The sequence below is a fragment of the Cyclopterus lumpus genome, chromosome 22 (assembly GCF_009769545.1).
Source record: "Cyclopterus lumpus isolate fCycLum1 chromosome 22, fCycLum1.pri, whole genome shotgun sequence".
NCBI classification, from domain to species: Eukaryota; Metazoa; Chordata; class Actinopteri; order Perciformes; family Cyclopteridae; genus Cyclopterus; species Cyclopterus lumpus.
The window spans coordinates 6,615,901-6,634,017 of record NC_046987.1 but is presented as its reverse complement, the minus strand read 5'-3'; the positions used below and the strand labels follow the sequence as shown (position 1 = coordinate 6,634,017).

At 44.3% G+C, this 18,117-nt stretch overlaps 1 protein-coding gene across 1 annotated transcript; it reads right to left on the bottom strand.

The window, feature by feature from the left end:
* Nucleotides 1-675: 675 nt before the first annotated feature.
* On the bottom strand, nt 676-6,487 carry lingo2b (leucine rich repeat and Ig domain containing 2b). Its single transcript, XM_034525117.1, is given in 3 exon segments — nt 676-2,746; nt 2,748-4,080; nt 5,870-6,487. Coding segments are annotated over 2 exon segments (1,839 nt in total). The 5' UTR covers nt 4,008-4,080; nt 5,870-6,487; the 3' UTR covers nt 676-2,167.
* Between the last annotated feature and the right edge of the window lie 11,630 nt (nt 6,488-18,117).

The window sequence follows — 18,117 nt, the reverse complement described above, 5'->3', positions numbered from 1 at the left end:
CCGAAAGACATATGGAAAATGGGAGGACAACAAGCAGGAGAGCTTTGGGTTAAAGACGGGGAAGTCTGAGACATTTAATCCAAAAACTAAAAATGTCAACCTCATGGTGGTGCTGGAGGAAAAGTAAGGGGTCCTTATTATTTATACTCAGGAGACTCTTGGCGAACAAAATGGCTGCGCTATCCAAAGAGCCGCATATGCCACCAGCGTGGACTAAACATGGAATATGAACAGCGGTTTTGTTGAATTATTATACACAAATTATAGTGCGTCACTATTTTTTTAGGTATAGCTACGAGCAAGCTGGTAGAACATGGTCTGGACAGGAAACACAGGCTGAGCTGTCAAAATATCCTGCGAAATACAAGAAAGATTATGGTAATATACAAATCACTTTGCCCCTGATAATACACTGATCATACAAGTAAAAATGACATAAATGTTGGGTTGTTACAACAGAAGGTTTACTATATGACATGATATATGGAATATGAAAAAAGGAATGACTGTAGATCAATACAATACTCAGTGACAGAGAAACACCATGGGTTATAGGAAGAATTTTAAATATTATAACTGATATCATTGAGAGAAAGGGATTAATAGGACGGGATTGAAAATGAAATATGTTAACATCACTGTAAAGTCAGCAAACAAAATGTAAACTACCGCAAGTCCATTTATCGGGTTATGATTAAGATTTATTTCCTTTTGAAAATATACCCATCAATTTGTCATATGAAAACAATTATACAACCTTGAAACATCTCATCACAACAGGATCACACAACTTAACACCCACCTCCCTGCATTACAAACAATTGCCCTTAATTGGTTTTACTGTTTTTTCTTCTTTTTTTTTTTCCTTAACATTTAAAACATTTTCAACAAAAAAACTAAACAATACAAGATTTCAACTACAACTTTCAAATTGCCATCTATTAAATACCCCAAATACCCGTGGCGCCCTAGGGAAGAATATGGACACGCTAGCTTGAAGAGGTGCGATCAAAGAAAGAAATGTGACAGGGGGGGAAATGCAACCCATAAATCTGTGGAGCTCAACTTTGTCTTTGTCCCAAAGAGGGCACCGGCCATTAAATCTTTGCCATTCTGTCTCGCCACCGACTCTTTTATATCATATCGAGGGATTTGTTTGGCAGGAAAATCTGCCGATGATTTATAATGTTATAAAATGGGTTCAACATGCCATTTCTGTGGCTGGAAGCTTTTCCAGAGTAATAACAACTCTGACCACTGCTATCTCTCAGGAAAAGAGTGAGGGAGCTATCCGGTAAAAAAGAAAGAAAGCTCAGACTTCACATTTCAACTACTGTGTGTTCCTTGAGTTTGGAAAAATACCAATTTAATGATTGAGTCATTCCAAGGGAGGGGCAATGACATTATAATTTTTTTCTAAATGTACGCAGCATTTTCTCTTGAATATAATCATTGTGATTTTTGCATACAAAACATAGACAAATGTCTGCTTTAGTCAACAGCGTCAATACTGTTGTTTACGACGACCGAACACAAACAAAGGCCTGGAAAAATGCTTTGGACCCAATCGTTCGCCTCGACTGTTCCGTCCGACGAGAAAGGCAATGCGTGCACATGCACAAAGAAACGCACGCGCAGATGCGAACACGCGCACACCGATGCACTCACAAAGACACGCACGCGCGCACGCGCGCACATGAACACAACACACGCTCCTTCCGTTCTGCAGCTATAAGATGGGTTTGAGACCATTTAGTCCTGACATGTCGCAGCGATGATGGCTCTCCAGCCATGCGCAGATGTCCCGTCACTCCCAACGGCTCCCTCCTGCACCCTGATGTCACGGAGGGTCGACAACATCATTACTCATCACATCACCACTGAAAGACATGCCTAGTGCAGCACTATATCACTCCCATATTGATATGTTGATTATAGTAATATATTCAATGTACTGTATTTCATATAAACACGTTTCATAGATCACTTTTATATCCACATGCCCACTTTATCACTAGATCACCGTCATATTGACACCCACTATAAATAGCACGTCACTTTCGTTTTTTTCACAAATCCACTGAGTCATAGAAAAAAAACGGTTTTTTTTGTTTAGTTTTTTTTAAGCTGATGTGTTGTGCACATATTCAAGTCTGCGTCCCTTTTTTCAAATCATTTTCATGTTGACTCGTCTCGGGCCACTTGTTTCTGTCACGTCTGCCGCCGCCCCGTTGGATTTGCGTGGGACGTACTCGATATCAAAGTTGCTCTTATGGCGCCCTTTCCCTCGGCTCCAGATGAACAGAAGCAGGAAGCAGAAGATGACCACACCTAGGAAGGACAGGCAGCCCATTGCCGTAGATATAATGATGGTCTTAAGGTCTATGGGGACTGTCATGTTGTACAGTACTGTCCCATTACCCCACGTGCTGTTAGAGTCTGTTTGATAGTTTGAGCTCCTGTTGCTAAAGTGAGATCTGTCCCCGATGCCCAGGCTTTTCACAGCTAAAGAGGCCGACAGGCTGGCGTTTCCAGCCGGGTTACTGGCAATGCACAAGTACACACCGCTGTCATGCAGCTCCGCTTCCTTGATCTCCAGGGTACCATCCGGCTGGACTTCCACCCTGCCACTGCTCTTGGTTGTGATGGAGCGTCTGTGAGGCGTAATCCACACCACTGAGGGCCGAGGTGCTCCCTCCGCCGTGCAGTTCAGGCGGGCAGGCTGACCCTCATCAGCCATCAGCAAGCTGGGTCGTGTTAGGTCCAATCCGGGGTTTGGTGCAGGTCATGTATCTGGAGACCAGGGGCTCCTTGAGGTCACGGAGTGGTTTCCCCAGGAGGTGCTCTGGGGCGCTGCACTCTGGCTGCACATCCAGAATCTGCAGAAAGGGGGGCTTATGGCTATTGATCAGCCAAAGCAATCTGCAGTCGCACACTAATGGGTTTCCACCCAGACAGAGCCTCTGGAGGACGTCTGGCGAGGCAAACACTCCACTCTCCAGAGAGTCCAGGCGGTTCTGTGACACATCCAGTAGCTGCAAAGATTTGAGGCCCGCGAATGCAAAGGGCTCAATAGAAATCAGATGAGACCCTTGCAGGTGGAGCTCCAGCAGGTGTGGGAGTTGGCCCAGCTCTCCCTGATGGATGTGCTGGATGTGGCAGTAGGACAAGTTGAGATGTGTGAGGTAGGGCAGGTAACGCAGTGCCGCACCAGGGAAGGCAGACAGGTTGGTGTTGGTTATGATCAACGTCGTGAGGTTGAGGCCGTGCAGTGAGAGGGCAGGCAACGTGTCCAGCCAGGGCCAGTAATCAATCTCCAGTCGGCGTAGACGTGATAACCTCTTGAAGGAGAAAGGCTTTAGAAAACTGATGCTCAAGTAGCGCATTCGCAGTTCGACTAGGCTGTGCAGGTGTGCCAGAGCATCAGTAGGAACCACGGTCAGATTGGAACGTTCCAGGGTCAGACTTTGGAGTCCAAGTAATCCCGTGAAGGCCCGCTGCGAGACGAAAACCAGTTCGTTGTCGCCCACCTCGAGGGACGTCAACCTGCGCAGGTCTTGGAAGGCATGATCCAGGAGAACCACCAGTCGGTTGTGGCTGAGGTCGAGGCGGGTGAGGTTGGTCAGGCCCGACAGCACGCCGACGGGAACCAGCTGCAGCAGGTTGCTGCGAAAGTTGAGCGAGCGGAGAGCGAGCTGAGAGCGGAATGAGCCGGGCTCCACCACGCTGATGAGGTTGTCGCTGAGGTCCAGGTCCTCCAGCTGCAGGAATGAGGAAAAGTTGTCCGGCGTGATGATCCGTAGCTTGTTCTTGCTGAGGTCCAGGACGCGCGTCTCAATGGGGATGCCTTCGGGGATGGTGGGCAGGCGCTTGCGGTGGCAGCTGACCGACTTGCTCTGAGCGGAGCACTCGCAGCGGGCGGGGCAGCTCAGGGTCTGGCTGGCCAGGAGAAGCAGCAAGGCCCCGCCCAGGAAGAGGTGGCAGTGGTTCAGGGCTGGGTGTCGCATGTCTCTTTTACCCACGTTGCCCTCTGTCGCGGCACAGCTTCTTGTCCATACAGACCACCATCACGAACAAGCCCTGCAAGACACGGTACACAAACAAGAAATGTGTTAGAATACTCCACACACAGCTTGACTCAGACTGTCTTCACCGCCCCCTTTTTTTTAAAAAACATTCAACCTTTTGCACTCTATGTCTTTTTAAACTGCCAAGTCTTTTCTCCCTTAATGAACTGTCACTTCTTCTGGCAAGGCGGATACAATGGAATTAAAATGAAAAAGAAAAAATGTGAATGTTCGTCAACGGTTTTAACTAAAAAAGGTTGCAGGGTAACTGGTGGATGTTTCGTGAGGATGGAAGACGTTTCAGCCGGATGGCGAGAAAATGACCCTCGTTAGAGTGCAGCGAGGCTAAATGCCCATGTGGGTTTGGCGTGCAACAACGATAATGGTGTGTGTGTGTGTGCGGGTCTCTGAGGGGGTGGGGTGGCTTTCAAACTGAAAGACAAACTGAACAGGAAATGAAATGGGAGCTTATGTTTGTGTCTACGAGTGAATCCACAGAGTTACTGTCTCATTGTGTCATTACACGTTTTTTCCTGTATTCATCGCAAAAATCTTCTGTTTAAAAACACCATGTTTGTGCCGAGACTGCATACATCTCCCGTTTTAATAGTCAATCAAAACAAGAAAGCAATGGCTCAAGAAGTTAAAAGAAATAAGATGCACACATTTGCATAATCCCCAACAACACTTTAAACTGGCGTCATTGCTCCACCGCTCGGTTTCCTTTCCTGCGAGTGGCTGCTTCTTTGTGTTCGCCCTTTGTTTGTGTTCTGCAGCCTTACATTTATTTTTCCCAAAATGACCCGGCTTTTTAAAAAAAAATTTAACGAAGCAATCAGCAGAGTGGTGTATGTGTCGCGATGCAGCCGCTCGGCGTTCAAACGTGTGCACATCACTCGCGGGGCTTAGACCCCGGTGGGCACAGTGTGGCAGAGCGACATCGCTGCAGTCGCCGCGCTCCTCTCTGGACCCCCCACACACACACACACACACACACGCACACACGCACACACACAGAGACACACACAGTCCCAGCTTATGAAGGCACATTGGTATACATTGGTATAGCAGCACTTTCTGCTCTGCATGGCAGGATAACTGCACGCTACATGTGGAAACCAACGGATGAAATGGCATCTATAAATCTGGGAAGTTTGCAGTTTCTCTTCTTTTTTTCTTTCTTCTGTCATTTAATTTGACATTTTGTTCATTTCCTCTGTGAAACATGCCTCCAGCTCCTAGCCACCACGTATGATATTATCTACAGGATAACGGCACGGTAATCATGGGGAAGATGCAACTGTTAAACACTATGTTCTCTGAGAGCCATGTCTCCTCACAGCTCGGAAAAAAAGACACAGCCCGCGACAGAAAAAAACACCTTCCAGCAGCCACAGGTTGTTGACTTGGCAGATGGCTCTGTAGACAGTGAGGCTGACCATAATTGCCTCATTACTAGTCGTATCTGCATTCTGCTCATGGCCATCTTTGCCAATTAGGTGTGCAAAACGTCAGGCACATCTGTGAGCGCCGGATCATTTCGAGGCTCACGTCGCAAACGGCAGAAGAAACATGCTAGAAATATGAAAGGCTTCCTTTAAGAAAGCGCTTAGACTGCTCGCAGATCTCTGTCAATCACCACAGAGCAGAATCCAGCAACAAAAAAAGAGGATGATAAGTCGACGATGAGCGCACAGACAGGCACACACAATACTTTGATGGCATGAGTGACGTTCAGAAAATAGCCGAGATGAGGCAGAAGGAGTAGGAGAGCACACGCTCCTCTTAGCCACAGCACTCACCCCTCCACCCGGCTCAGCAGCTGCATAGCTCACATCTCCATATCTCCTGTCTTTCTTCCTATCGCTGTTTTATCTCTCCGTCCTCCTGTTTGCACATCTTCCACCTAACTCCTTCCTCTCTCTCTCTCTCTCTCGCCAGTCCTGCCCGGCCTGGCAAAAGCCCCAGTCCGTTCATCAGTCCCTCCTGCAGGCTGGGCTTTCTATCGATCGCAGCGCAGAAACATAAGATGCCGGGAATGTAGCCTTTAACAAAGAGCAGGCCGTTGCCACAGCAACTACAAACCCTCACTCCCATCCGCTCTATGTAGTCTGCCAATCACATTCATGAAAAAAGGAAGACATCGAGTAAGGCGGGCAACATTTTTTCTTCTTCTTCAAATTCCTTCGGTCCTCGCGCTGAGAGAACACACACATTGAATACATTCCTGGAAGTTCTGTTTCATTGCTATAGCAGAGCCCAGTTTAAGGTGTTTCCAATCTGTCATTCTGGCCGCCTTGCTATTTGTCGACCTGTCTTGTTGCCCATCCATCTGGTGCTCTGGGTAACTATCTCGGTCTGTCTACCTTATTATCCGTCCACAAGCCCGCTGCTTGTCAGCCCCTGTTCCTCTCTGCCTCTGTTTAATAATTACAGTCCGGATGTCTGTTGCTGCGGTGGGGAACTGCTCCGCTGATCTTATCAGAGTTGCGTGTCAGGCAGCACGCTATGCTGAAAAACACTGTAAGTTATTTAAGCTCATATCAGAAAAAGAAAACATGATTAGAACGACTATTGTTATGTTGGACTTTCTCTGGAGTTAAACCTTCGAAGAAAGAAAGCTCAGGATCCAGGACACTGGAAAAACTTGAATTACTCGACTGACTGTAACAGCATTCCACACACGCACACGCACACGCACACGCACACACACACACACACACACACACACACACACACACACACACACACACACACACACACACACACACCATTTAAAAAATGTAATCCTTTTGTTCGAAAAGTGACATATTTACAGGTCATATCAATAGTCCAAATCTGTCCAGGTTTCACAGTGCAGAAAGTGCATTTACCTTGAATGCTTTGATTCTGCTAAAGACCAGCAGTCTGTTTGATGTCCCAAATCCATATCTGGCACACACAGCAGCTTTTTGTTTTCAGCTGTTTGCCTCTAAGACATTCTCCCACCACAGAGTGACTGAACGGACAGCAGATACGAGTTGACGCAAGGTAATCTGATATTACAGGTATGCGATCCTACAAGTCTACATGGCAGAATGTGGTTTCAAAGCAAATCACTTTCTTTCTTTTCTTCAAATCATGTTCAAACACTGCCAGGATTACAAGAAATAAGTGTTGAACGAATGGTGGCTTCTGCAGCTGATATTTACTTTTGCATTGTCTGGCAACTGTTCGTAGTTAGCCAGAGATTTAGTAGCTTGTTTTAACGAGGCCTCTGTTTTTCCAGCTAAATACTGTAGAAATGAAGCTTTTCAGACCTTCTGGCCATGACAGGTGGTGGAAGGAGTGAAAGGCAGATGGAAATAAAAATTCTCTTCCAACGTGGTAAGGAGTAAGGAGAAATAACTGGAAGCTGCTGGGTACATTGGAAATGTGGTCACGCATTTAAGAAAAGGCATCCAAATTTGTACTCTGTGATCTCAATGATTCGCGGCCATTAAACCACAGTATCAAATCTAGTGCCACATTAGCAGATAATTAACTGACCTTTCGAGCTGCATCAATATTTTATATTCTCGCATTGAAGGAAATGTGTCATGTGCTGCTCATAGTGATATCATTGTCATATACATCTGCAGTTCCAGGGAGCATTTTGCCGTCTTTCAGCTCACCGCTTTGGTTCTTTTACGTCCCGAGACTGTTTTCATTTGGATGAACCCTCTACCATGCTACCTGCCTAGCAACCCAAGGCTGACAGTCAAAGCGTGTGCTTAACTCTAGCTGATGAACATCAAGTGCAATGGCATTTTTCTGACCACCCGTTGTTCTGAAACCTCAATAGACTAAAAAGAAAGTCTAATTGGACCGAAAGCTCATTTGTCCGACGGCCCGTTAACAAATGGACATGGTTCCAAGGCCTTTTGCTCCTAAAATATACACATGGCTAATTATTTTTGCAAAATGCCATGATCGGACCGCCCATCTCTGCCTCTGATTGTCTTTCCCTGATATTCTTACCCGAAACCCAACCAATCTCACTCCTCATGCCTAAACCTAACCAACACAGCCAACGGAGGCAACAAGTTCTAAGGGCAGATTGCTGCATCATGCCTTCGCCAGCAGGAACAAAAATTGGGATGGTTGAACAACGTCATACTACCTAATAATTAGCCGTTTATTGCAGGAAACTTAATAAGGAATGACCGGATGTTTTAAGGGATAATGGGCTACAAATGGTCTTTGGGTCCAATGGGAAATGTTTGGGACTATTAGGGTGTTGGAATAATGGGCCTTTCAAACAATGGCCAGTCCTCGAACAATAGCGGAGAATTGTAGCGATGCTAGTTCTCCCCATTAGAGACCAGATAAATTGGACTTTATTTGAGTGATAACTCCAAATGTTGCTCCATGCCTGTTGGGTAAGTAGATAAGCTGTTTGCTAACTTGACTTTATAGAGGTGATAATACAATTACAGTTTTTTAAACGCCGTTAAAATATAGTTTTACAGACTTGAAGTCATCTATGGCACAACACTAGCATATCACTCGAAACTCCGAGTGCCTACAAACAGTTTGGTCTCCGATAGGCTGACCCAGGTGGCACGCATACAGTACGGTCTGGTGGTAATTTTACTTCACTCATTTCGAGCCCTTGCCATATCTTTTGGAAACACTGGCCGACCAAGTCATGGGCAAGATGGAAAACACACACTATCCCACAGAATTCTGGGTAAATGGTAATGGCGAGGGGGGGTCATTGAGAAGGGCAGCCTACAGGGTTGGGCGTTTTGGGATTTGCTTCTGAATTGGATTAGAGTCAGTGAAACTGTAGAAAATCTGACAGCCAAAAAAGGAGCTGTAGGGTGATGCATGAGTCACTGTGAGAGTGAGGATGAGAGAGAGAGAGAGAGAGAGAGAGAGAGAGGGTAGAATGAAGAGAGATAAAGCAGAAATACATGAAGAAACCAGGAAAGCCACGCTTACGAGATTACGTAAAACCCTTGTTTGCTTGAGTTGACTGGGATTTCTAATGTGAATTTAACCGGGTAAAGCTCGGGAAAGTGATTCCAGCTCTTCGTGGAGATGTTCGCAACACTCCAGCAACACTCATGCTGATTTTAATCCGACACGACGAGCACCACTAAAGCCCCGCTCATTATCACCCCACTTTCCAGATCTACGTCTTTTTTTCACAGGAGCAGAGCAAATCTAATTGGTCTGTGCCAATTAGGGTTTAAAACTGCTCCAAATTACAGTATTGATTGCCACCCAAATGATTTATGAATTAATAATGGCCTGTATTGACAGAATGTGTGCCCGCCCCTCAGGTGTCCATGGAATCAATGCGTGGTGTTGCATCTTTGTGCGAAGTGCTGTATGCAGTACCATGACTGTCACCTTAGCCGTTTCCCCATTTGATAGGGATTGATCCATCTAACGCAAATTTAAACTGTATTTAAATAACAACTTGTTGCTTTTTTTTCTCCTTTTATTCAGGTAGGTTTAGCCTCCAAGCCATTAAAATCATCCCATCTAATGAAGCAAAGCTCCATTAAGCAGAAAGGTGAAACACAGAAAACCCACATTTCAATACAAATGTACACAGTTTTTATAGTTTAGTTTTTATATCTTTTTCTATGAAATCAAAATCATGTTTGACTTGACAGTGACTTTGAGCTAATGCTATTAGCACAGTTACCCCAATGTGTGTGTGTGTGTGTGTGTGTGTGTGTTTGTGTGGTTAGGTACACAGCATTACAGGCATGGGTGGCTTTTAGTGGTGACCGTGCATAATAATCTCCACTCTAAATCCTCCTCTTCACACCGCCTCACAAACGGGAGGCTTTGAATTCACTTATGTTGCACCAAACTCCTCGGAAAGCAGCCATTGTTGTTTTCCTCAGCATTAATCTTACCCAATAAAACCTCCGCAAGGATGTTTAATGCGCATTTTCATTCACCCCCCTCAAAAAAAAAGCAAGAAAGAAAAAAAAAAGCATATAATTCCTTTTTAAGTTTTCATTTGTCACTTTGGATCACTGGAGTCGTAAACCGTGCGACGGATTCATTTATCCTGCTGTTTTCCCTTGAAATATTAAACATGTGCATGCGTTGCTCATTTCCACATATAATAGCGGGCATAAATAATAGAATAATTTCACATGAGAGCGTTCACATGTAGACGATTATTGCCGCAGTGTGAGCACAAAACACGACATGCTCCGCATGATTGACCTGAAAGGACGCGACGTTAAACCGATATTCCTTCCTTTTTTGTTGTTGTTGCTTCTGCGCCTTGATGCACAAACAATTAAATGTGCAAATTGTGTTCATGACCCGCTGGCGGTATTTTACATGTAATTCGACGCTGATTCAAAGGGGGACCTTATTGAGATGCACTGACTCAACTCAAACATGAGGGGTGCATGTTCTATTCATCAAGTTGTCTTGACGAGAGTACGATCATGCCGATTGCTCTTTCGTCCATGCTACTTTTCAGCTTTGAGACGAATGTGCATTGGGCAAAAAGCAATCGCTAATACTTTGGCTCACATTAATGATAATTCACTGTGCATTCACAACAAATGCTTACAAGCCTAATGCATTTTCTATTCTGGGGAGTCTGCGCACACACTGACCACCGTGCAGAGTGCAAAATGTCAGTGCGGTTTTCAGGAGGCTGTTGGGAGTCGGATGTTGGGCCCTGCTCCTCGTGGCTGATTAGTGATTGTGCATTCAAACTCTGCCAATTAAGGAGCTCCTTTTCGGCACCGCTGGCCGTGTGTCCTCCGAAGCCGTTGCCTTGTTGAGCCATCAACAGCGGATGCTGTCCTCCATCATGTGGCTTGTTGTACATCGGCTGTGCCGCAGGCTCACAAGGGATGTTGCTTTGCCCTGCAGTCTCTGGATGTGGGAAAAGTCCAGTTAATACTTAGTCGGTGTTTGCTCACACTGAAAGGCAGAGGGAGGGACGGCGTAGTGCTTCTTTAACGACATCCCCCCAGAGGAGAAAGAAAGAGCACAAACACACCGACAGGCACTTTGTCACTTTTAAATTCAAATTCATGCTTGCTGTTTTATCAACCCAATCTCAGAGGAAGGTGTACAAATTGCATAAAATTACCAACATTTGTACATTTCATTATTGCGCATGTTATGCTTGCCACGGTTCTTTTTATGCCACGGGGCTTAACGTTGTGAAACGGCTCTCGGAGCTTCATTAAAAGCCACGTCGTGACTGGAAAACGGTCGCAGTTAAGTTAAGCCAACAAAACCACTTTTGTAGGTTATGAAAAAACATTGCGGTTTTGGGCTTAAAATAAGTTTGTTAAATAAGTATGACACGTTCGTAAACAACGAAACGGGATAAAACGACAACAGTCTCCTGGTTGCTGTCCTGTGTTTGCAGCCTGCGTTACATCTACTGCATATGAGATTACTACTTATTCAGACATGAGCCCAACAAGTCTTTTACGTAAAGGCTGTGACGGCAACCTCACTAGCTCCGTCCATATGACATTCGCGTGACACTTTTCCAACATGTCTGAATCAAAAGCTGTCAGATTAACAACAAATAAAACAACCATGTGTAAAGTACGGCCGTCACCTGAATTACCACCCGACTCACTCAGCGCCGAATGAAAGACGTTAGCAACAAGCCGGTGAGCACACTGAAGCCTCTCACGGCGGAAGAGATATTCGGTGTTTCCCTCAGGACCTGGTGGAGATCAAAGCTGAGCTAAAAGGAGAAGCCGTTATTGGACTGTCGGGTAGATGCAATCACGACTGCCAATTCCTGTTAACGATGCAAATCGCCCATGTGGCTCAAAAAAGATCCATCAAGACGAACGTCTTGTCATCTTTTGCTCACGACGGTCATTAACAAAGGCTTCAACAGCCAAATATGTTTTAAATCCACCGTTGGTTCAGCCTTTTTGGAGAGCAGAAAGCACCAAGTATACGAACAATCTCGCAATTATCCCTCAGCGCCACCGAAATAAGAAAGTCCAATGTGTTCTCTCCATGGAAAGTTCAGTCAGTGTTTGTCCTCTTAAAGCTAGAAAGTATAGCTAAAGTATCAGACGTGTGATGTCATCAGGTACAAAGTCTGGAGCTGCTCCATAGACACTAATGGGGGACAGATTTGGTATTTTCCTCTTTTTCGAAGACCTAAATGAACTTCATTCTCTTGCAGTGTTCTCAGTAATGAGCGAGAAAATGCACTTTGATACGACGACATTTGAGTCTCAGCACTCGAGTTCCTGGACTTGGGAGAGAGGCCTCCTATATACCTGAACGACAGAGAACAATTACTTCCTGCTTTCGGCCAGTAACCTCCTGCTTCCGTGGCAGTTTTTGAGTCACTAAATTATAGCAATAAATAAAAGACTGTTTAATTGATAAATATATAAGCCATTAAAAAGAAGCCCATTAATGTCCTTTTTCATTAAGTAATTAACTATTTAAGTAGCTCATCTATCAGCCGCTTGCTTAAAAGGTTTCCACTTGAATGGTATCCCACCAACCACCCCCCCCCCCCAAAACATATACATGCACGCGCTCAAATCTATGGCTGACGCTACAGGATACCGTGTATCAATATTCATACTACATTGTACGGTTATCCTCTCTATTCTTCCTCAGCAGCGTATACACAGAAGGACAGTCACGCAGTAATCACATTGTGTGAAGTGATTGCTTGAAAAGAGGCCATTGCTTCATTTCAATGGCTGCTTAGGTTTCCTCCAAAAAGGGATAATCTGATTTTCCACGCTGTGTCGAGCGGCATTATGTTTCTGCTACCTATCTTGGCGAGTGTTTTGAGGAATGGTAGAGTCTTATTTTTGTTTCTCACCCTGAGTCTCTTGTTGTTGCCTATAAATCACAGTGTTACTTGAAGGACACTCAGCATATTAGGTTCCTATCTAATTTTAGTCTCGGGAGGTAGAGCTCATCCATTTTTCATGCTATATGTGTACCACCACTGATTCACAGGCCTCTTCCCCCGTTCACCGAAATGAGTCTTAGCATATTACAGCCGTTGGTTTTTCTACTCTCCCTGCAACCATTTTAATAATGTTATCTTCTGCAAACAATTTCAATGGGATGCGGTTCAAAAGTGCTCTATCGTTCAGTTCCGAGTTAGGGCAGTTCGTGGGAGCGCCATCCGAGGCTCGCCGCAGCCGGGCAGGGGTGAGGATTATCTTCAGTTAAGCTTGTGTGAAATCCTAACAAACTTATTAAACACACCAAAAATAGCCCACATACTTCAATGGAGAAAATCTACATCAAATTAAACGCATGATCTTCTCTTCCCGGTACAGGAGAAGGAAAACTCTTCCGTTGCAATACATTTCGAGAGTCTGTCTCTTTCAATTCCAGATGACGCCAAACCACGACGGCAAAGAGGCGTCGCCATTTGTAAAAGGTCAATTGTTAACTCGCATCAATTTAAAAAAGGAAAAGGAGCCTGCTGATGTTAGACGGTCTCTTGTTGTCAACGTGTTCGTCACAAAACTCAGGGGAGGCATTTGTACTGTCCGAGTTGGGGCCTGTTGCAATTATATGTTGCCCACATTGATCCCAAGTATTGATTAAAGCCCGTCCTTGATTTTAACATTCAACAGACGGTTCTCTGGATCTCGGAGGAAATGGGAACAATGGAAAGTGCTCTCATTTGAAAGGAGCCAGGAACCTCATAAATAAAGGCATTTTTATTTGCTCTAAGTAGAGAAAACATTAATGGCTTCCTACGTCTCGTGTCTGTGTTGTGTTCACGAAAACCGATGCTTTGATGAGAGTCCATACAAACATCTGGATTCGATTACTGGGAGAGATACGCAGATATGATTCAATAGCCTTTGCAGATGGTATATATCGAAATAATCTGGTTTGACTCATCGCAGCATGGCAGCGTGAATACAGGGAGCAACACGCCTTTCTCGCTGTAGCTTAGCTTAGCTGAGCACGAAGACTGAAAGAAACGGCTACCCTGGCTGTGACCAAAGGTACACAATTAATAATTCTGTGCTCACACATGACCGCGTCACGTCTGTTTGCTGCAATAAGTCTGGTCGTTACTGAAAGGTCGCCCTGCGCTGCTGTCAGGGTTTAAGCTAAGCTTAGCTGCAGCTTTGTATTTAACCCATCGCAAATAGCAAGAAATTAATCAAATAGTTCAAGACACACAAAAAAGTAAAATGATATAATACACATATGTGTTTCTGCATATATGAATATAGTATATACAAATACATTAAACACATTAATAAAGGGAAGTGTTTTTTAACAATTGAGATTAGCATAAAATAAATTATCTGTGAAACAAATATAAATAACCACATTTATTTTCCATCAAAAGGTTTAAATTAAATTTCAATTTAAAAGAAGAAAAAACGATGTCTATAATTATGTAATGTATCAGGCTTTAAGGGATCACCCAGACAGACACAGAGAGTGGTATTGATCTTCTCACCGTTCTCTTGGCAAGCAAGTGCATAAACTTATGCCCACAATGTCAAAACTGTTCCTTTCATTGTGTCCGTTTTTTCATGCATTTCTCTACAATCAGAAGATATTCTTTTAGACCTTTTTTCCCATCAAATCCCTCCGGCTCGCTCCCTTCAAGCCTCTCATTCAGTCAGAGAAGATGATTCAACTCTGTAAAATGAGAGGGCCCACAGTCAACTGTACTCCATTTGCATCAGAGTGCTAATAATTAAGGGATTAACTGGTTCAGTTTGACTATAAAAGTTTCCAATTCATTTGCAGTGCTTGGGGACGTCTACTTCCTTTACACTACCTCTCGGTCACCTGCGTTGACTTTCCATCATTTCCTCTTTTTTTTAATTAATGACTTCAACTGGTGGACATTGGGTATCGGAAGTTATAGCAATATGCTCCTGAAAGCTCCTATAATTAATACTAGCTTTAAAAGTCATTCACTTCCTATGAGCCGCCAAGGGATTTGCATTCGTAATATGCTCTCATTCCACATTTCTTTCTCTTAGAACTTGCACTCCACTCGTTTCCTAGAAAGTCTCCTCCTCTTACAAACTACGTTAGCGTGGGACCCGCTATTTTCTCCATATTGAGGTCCACATTTCTATGAAGTCATTTTGCCTGTGGTCAATATTAATAACAAGAATCAGACAAAAGCCTGATTGCTGGGTGCTTCTCTGGACGAGTTTAAAATTTTTTTTCTCAGACAGATGTTTGAACTCTTGTGGACGTTTCGTCCCCGGCTTCAGATGCAGTTTGTATTTAGGAAGGAAGGGTGAGAGAAATAAGCTGCAGCAGCATCACTTTGCATCCACGGCTACTTTATGAAATAAATCACACAAACTGAACATTTTGTGAAAGCAAAATCTGATATTCACAGTTACGCTCATTTAAACCTGATATATTCCAAAAATGAGTCCGTTTCTGAGAAAAATGTTACCCTAAAACAGGTGAAGAAAACTTTTTTAATTATTTCTATTCGCCCGAAAGAACAAACCTCTTTTCGCTCTGCTGCTAATCACCACAGGAACACGTTTTTGGTTTAGAAACGAAAACATATTCACTACATAAATATTGGCCGCGGTAATACCAGTGTGTGCTGGAGGCCTGAACGTCCGTTTTTCCTAAGAAAACCCTTTAAGTTGCCGTCATCTCTTTTTTTTTTACATCCGACCCTCACCGAGGTATTAGGCCCTCCGCACTGGCACTGAATAACGCGGTGGGATTAGCACTCTTCCCTGTCACCAAATCATCTGACGGATTAGCAATCGCCACCGTCACTCCCTGACAATTCACTCCAACGGATTCCAGTCGGCCGCGACAGCCAAGGTGACACTGGAGTGGGAAAGAGTCGGCGCTCTCAGCCTTTGAGTCTGGCACCAGGTGGACAATGTTAGCATGACGGACACTGTTGAGTGAGTCTACCAGCTCCAGATAAAACGTTCACTTTTGTCAGTAGGACTCTACTTACTCTCCTCCCAAACAACCTCCTCTTTACATCTCGTTGTATGGAACTTAATTCGTTTTGACACTTTTTGTTTTGTTGGAATCTTGCACTGCTGAAAGAATGAAATATCAAAACAAAAAAAGTGTGTCCTGGCCCTAATCTTGTGGGGCCCTTTCTTCACCGTGTTGAATCATATCAAACTGACTGACACGCAGGAGAGTACACGCCGTTAAGTACTCCATCAGGCGTTGGCTGGCTTCTGCACTTGATGGGGACGGAGGGATTAATCAAAACATTTCTTTGCCCCGAGGGCCCCCGAAAAAAACGCTTAATCCGGCCATGGCCTACACAAACACATTTCACTCCACAGTAGCTTGAAAGCTTCCTTCCCTCCCCTAAACAGGATGGGAAGGGAAGCCGAATCAGTTTTGATCATTTCGGTATTCATTTTCTTCCTAGATTGCCTCGAGATGGTTCCGTTTGCCACGTCTGCACAAAGGTCTGCACGATGTCACTCAGAAGGCAACACATTGGTGGAATCGCGTCCTCGTGTAGAGCTGCCACTTAGGTTGTTTTTGATTTTTCCAGATAATGTGACAATTCTGTAGGTTCACGTTATTGCCAGCCAATCTGGCCGTTGCCATGGTGAATGATTCAACGAGGAGAGTTTCACGCCCGATCCAAACCGTAGAAGAAGTGCTGCAACTGTGAGTCACGTAACACTTTGTATGGGACTTCTCTTTTACCTTTGCAAACCAGGGGCCACTGGAATAGATCTTCCTTTCCAACTCTATTCATGATACTTTTTCTACTAAAAACTAAAAATTTAAATGTTCCTCAAATCACTCACAAATGGCCATAACACCGGTCTGGTTAAGTTTCGGTTCAGTTCCTTTGGAGTTAAGATTGACTGAATTCTTCCCCACACCTTTTCTGTCGTTTTCCCAAACTAATGGTTATGCCCATCTACTGCAGAGGTTTGCGGTGACGTGAGAAAGGATTCACTTTTTGAGTGTACACATTAGTGCAAATTCATGAATGCCTTCCAGGAAAGATTGTCTGCATATCGCCTTATTTAACAATTCATCGCATCTAGCCTCTATCTCTCGGTATGAACCCACTTTCAGGATCATTGTCTTTAGTCCACGCAGTCTGACATTTCAGATTCTCCAAATACCAAACCTCTGATATCATTAAGCCACTCAAACTGTCAAAAAGAGTTTGTGTCCTGTGAGAGAGCAGAACCAGTAAAACATTTCACATGCTTGATAGATGGCTTTGATCAACGAATCGATTAATGGCATTTTCTGAGCACTATTTTTTTTATAAAAAACTAATTTCTGATAAGATCAGCATGCTCAGTTGGACCCGCAGTTTGTTCCGGTCAGCGGCAAAGATCAGTAATTACTTAGATCCCCTGATGTGTCTGTTCTTTAAATTAAACTGTCGCCGCCCTAAAAACAGACCGACTGCAATATACTGTTTGTGGATTTCTAACTACAAATGTGATGGAAGCCTGAGGCTCACTGAGACTGGAAAGCTTTTCTCCTGTGATTCGTTGACGCTAGAATGCCAATCCCCAGAATTAATGCAACAGCATCAAATTAGTGTGTGTGTGCGTGTGTGCGTGCTTACTCGATACCTTCACAGGATATTACCTACCTTTTACACCTGCTGCATAATTGGCTGCCCGCAAACGTAGCCGGAGACTGAACCCTTTTGGGAACAAAGCGGGTCTGGACCATTAAGAAGTGTTTAAATGCACTGAAATCCCAGGCTAACGCACATTCACATGCATGAATATTCCAAAACATTATGCACCGTCTGATATCCACTTGAGAAGCCTTGTGACTAAGCGAGAGGGGAAGAAAAAAAAGAATGAAATCCTTCCACTGCACAAGGACTTGCGTTCTGTCTCTGCTGCAAGGAAGTGTGGTTTGGATAGAGCTTATATTATATGTTTTATACAGTATTTCCCTCATGCGGGCATCAAAACGACTGGCATTCCAAAAAAAGGAAATCTCCAAGGGGAGCTAGTTTATCCAGTTGAGAAAGTAGCACAGAAAATTATTTTGCTTCTTCTTTTTGGGCAAAGGGAAGCCGCGCGTTGTCCTGCAGACT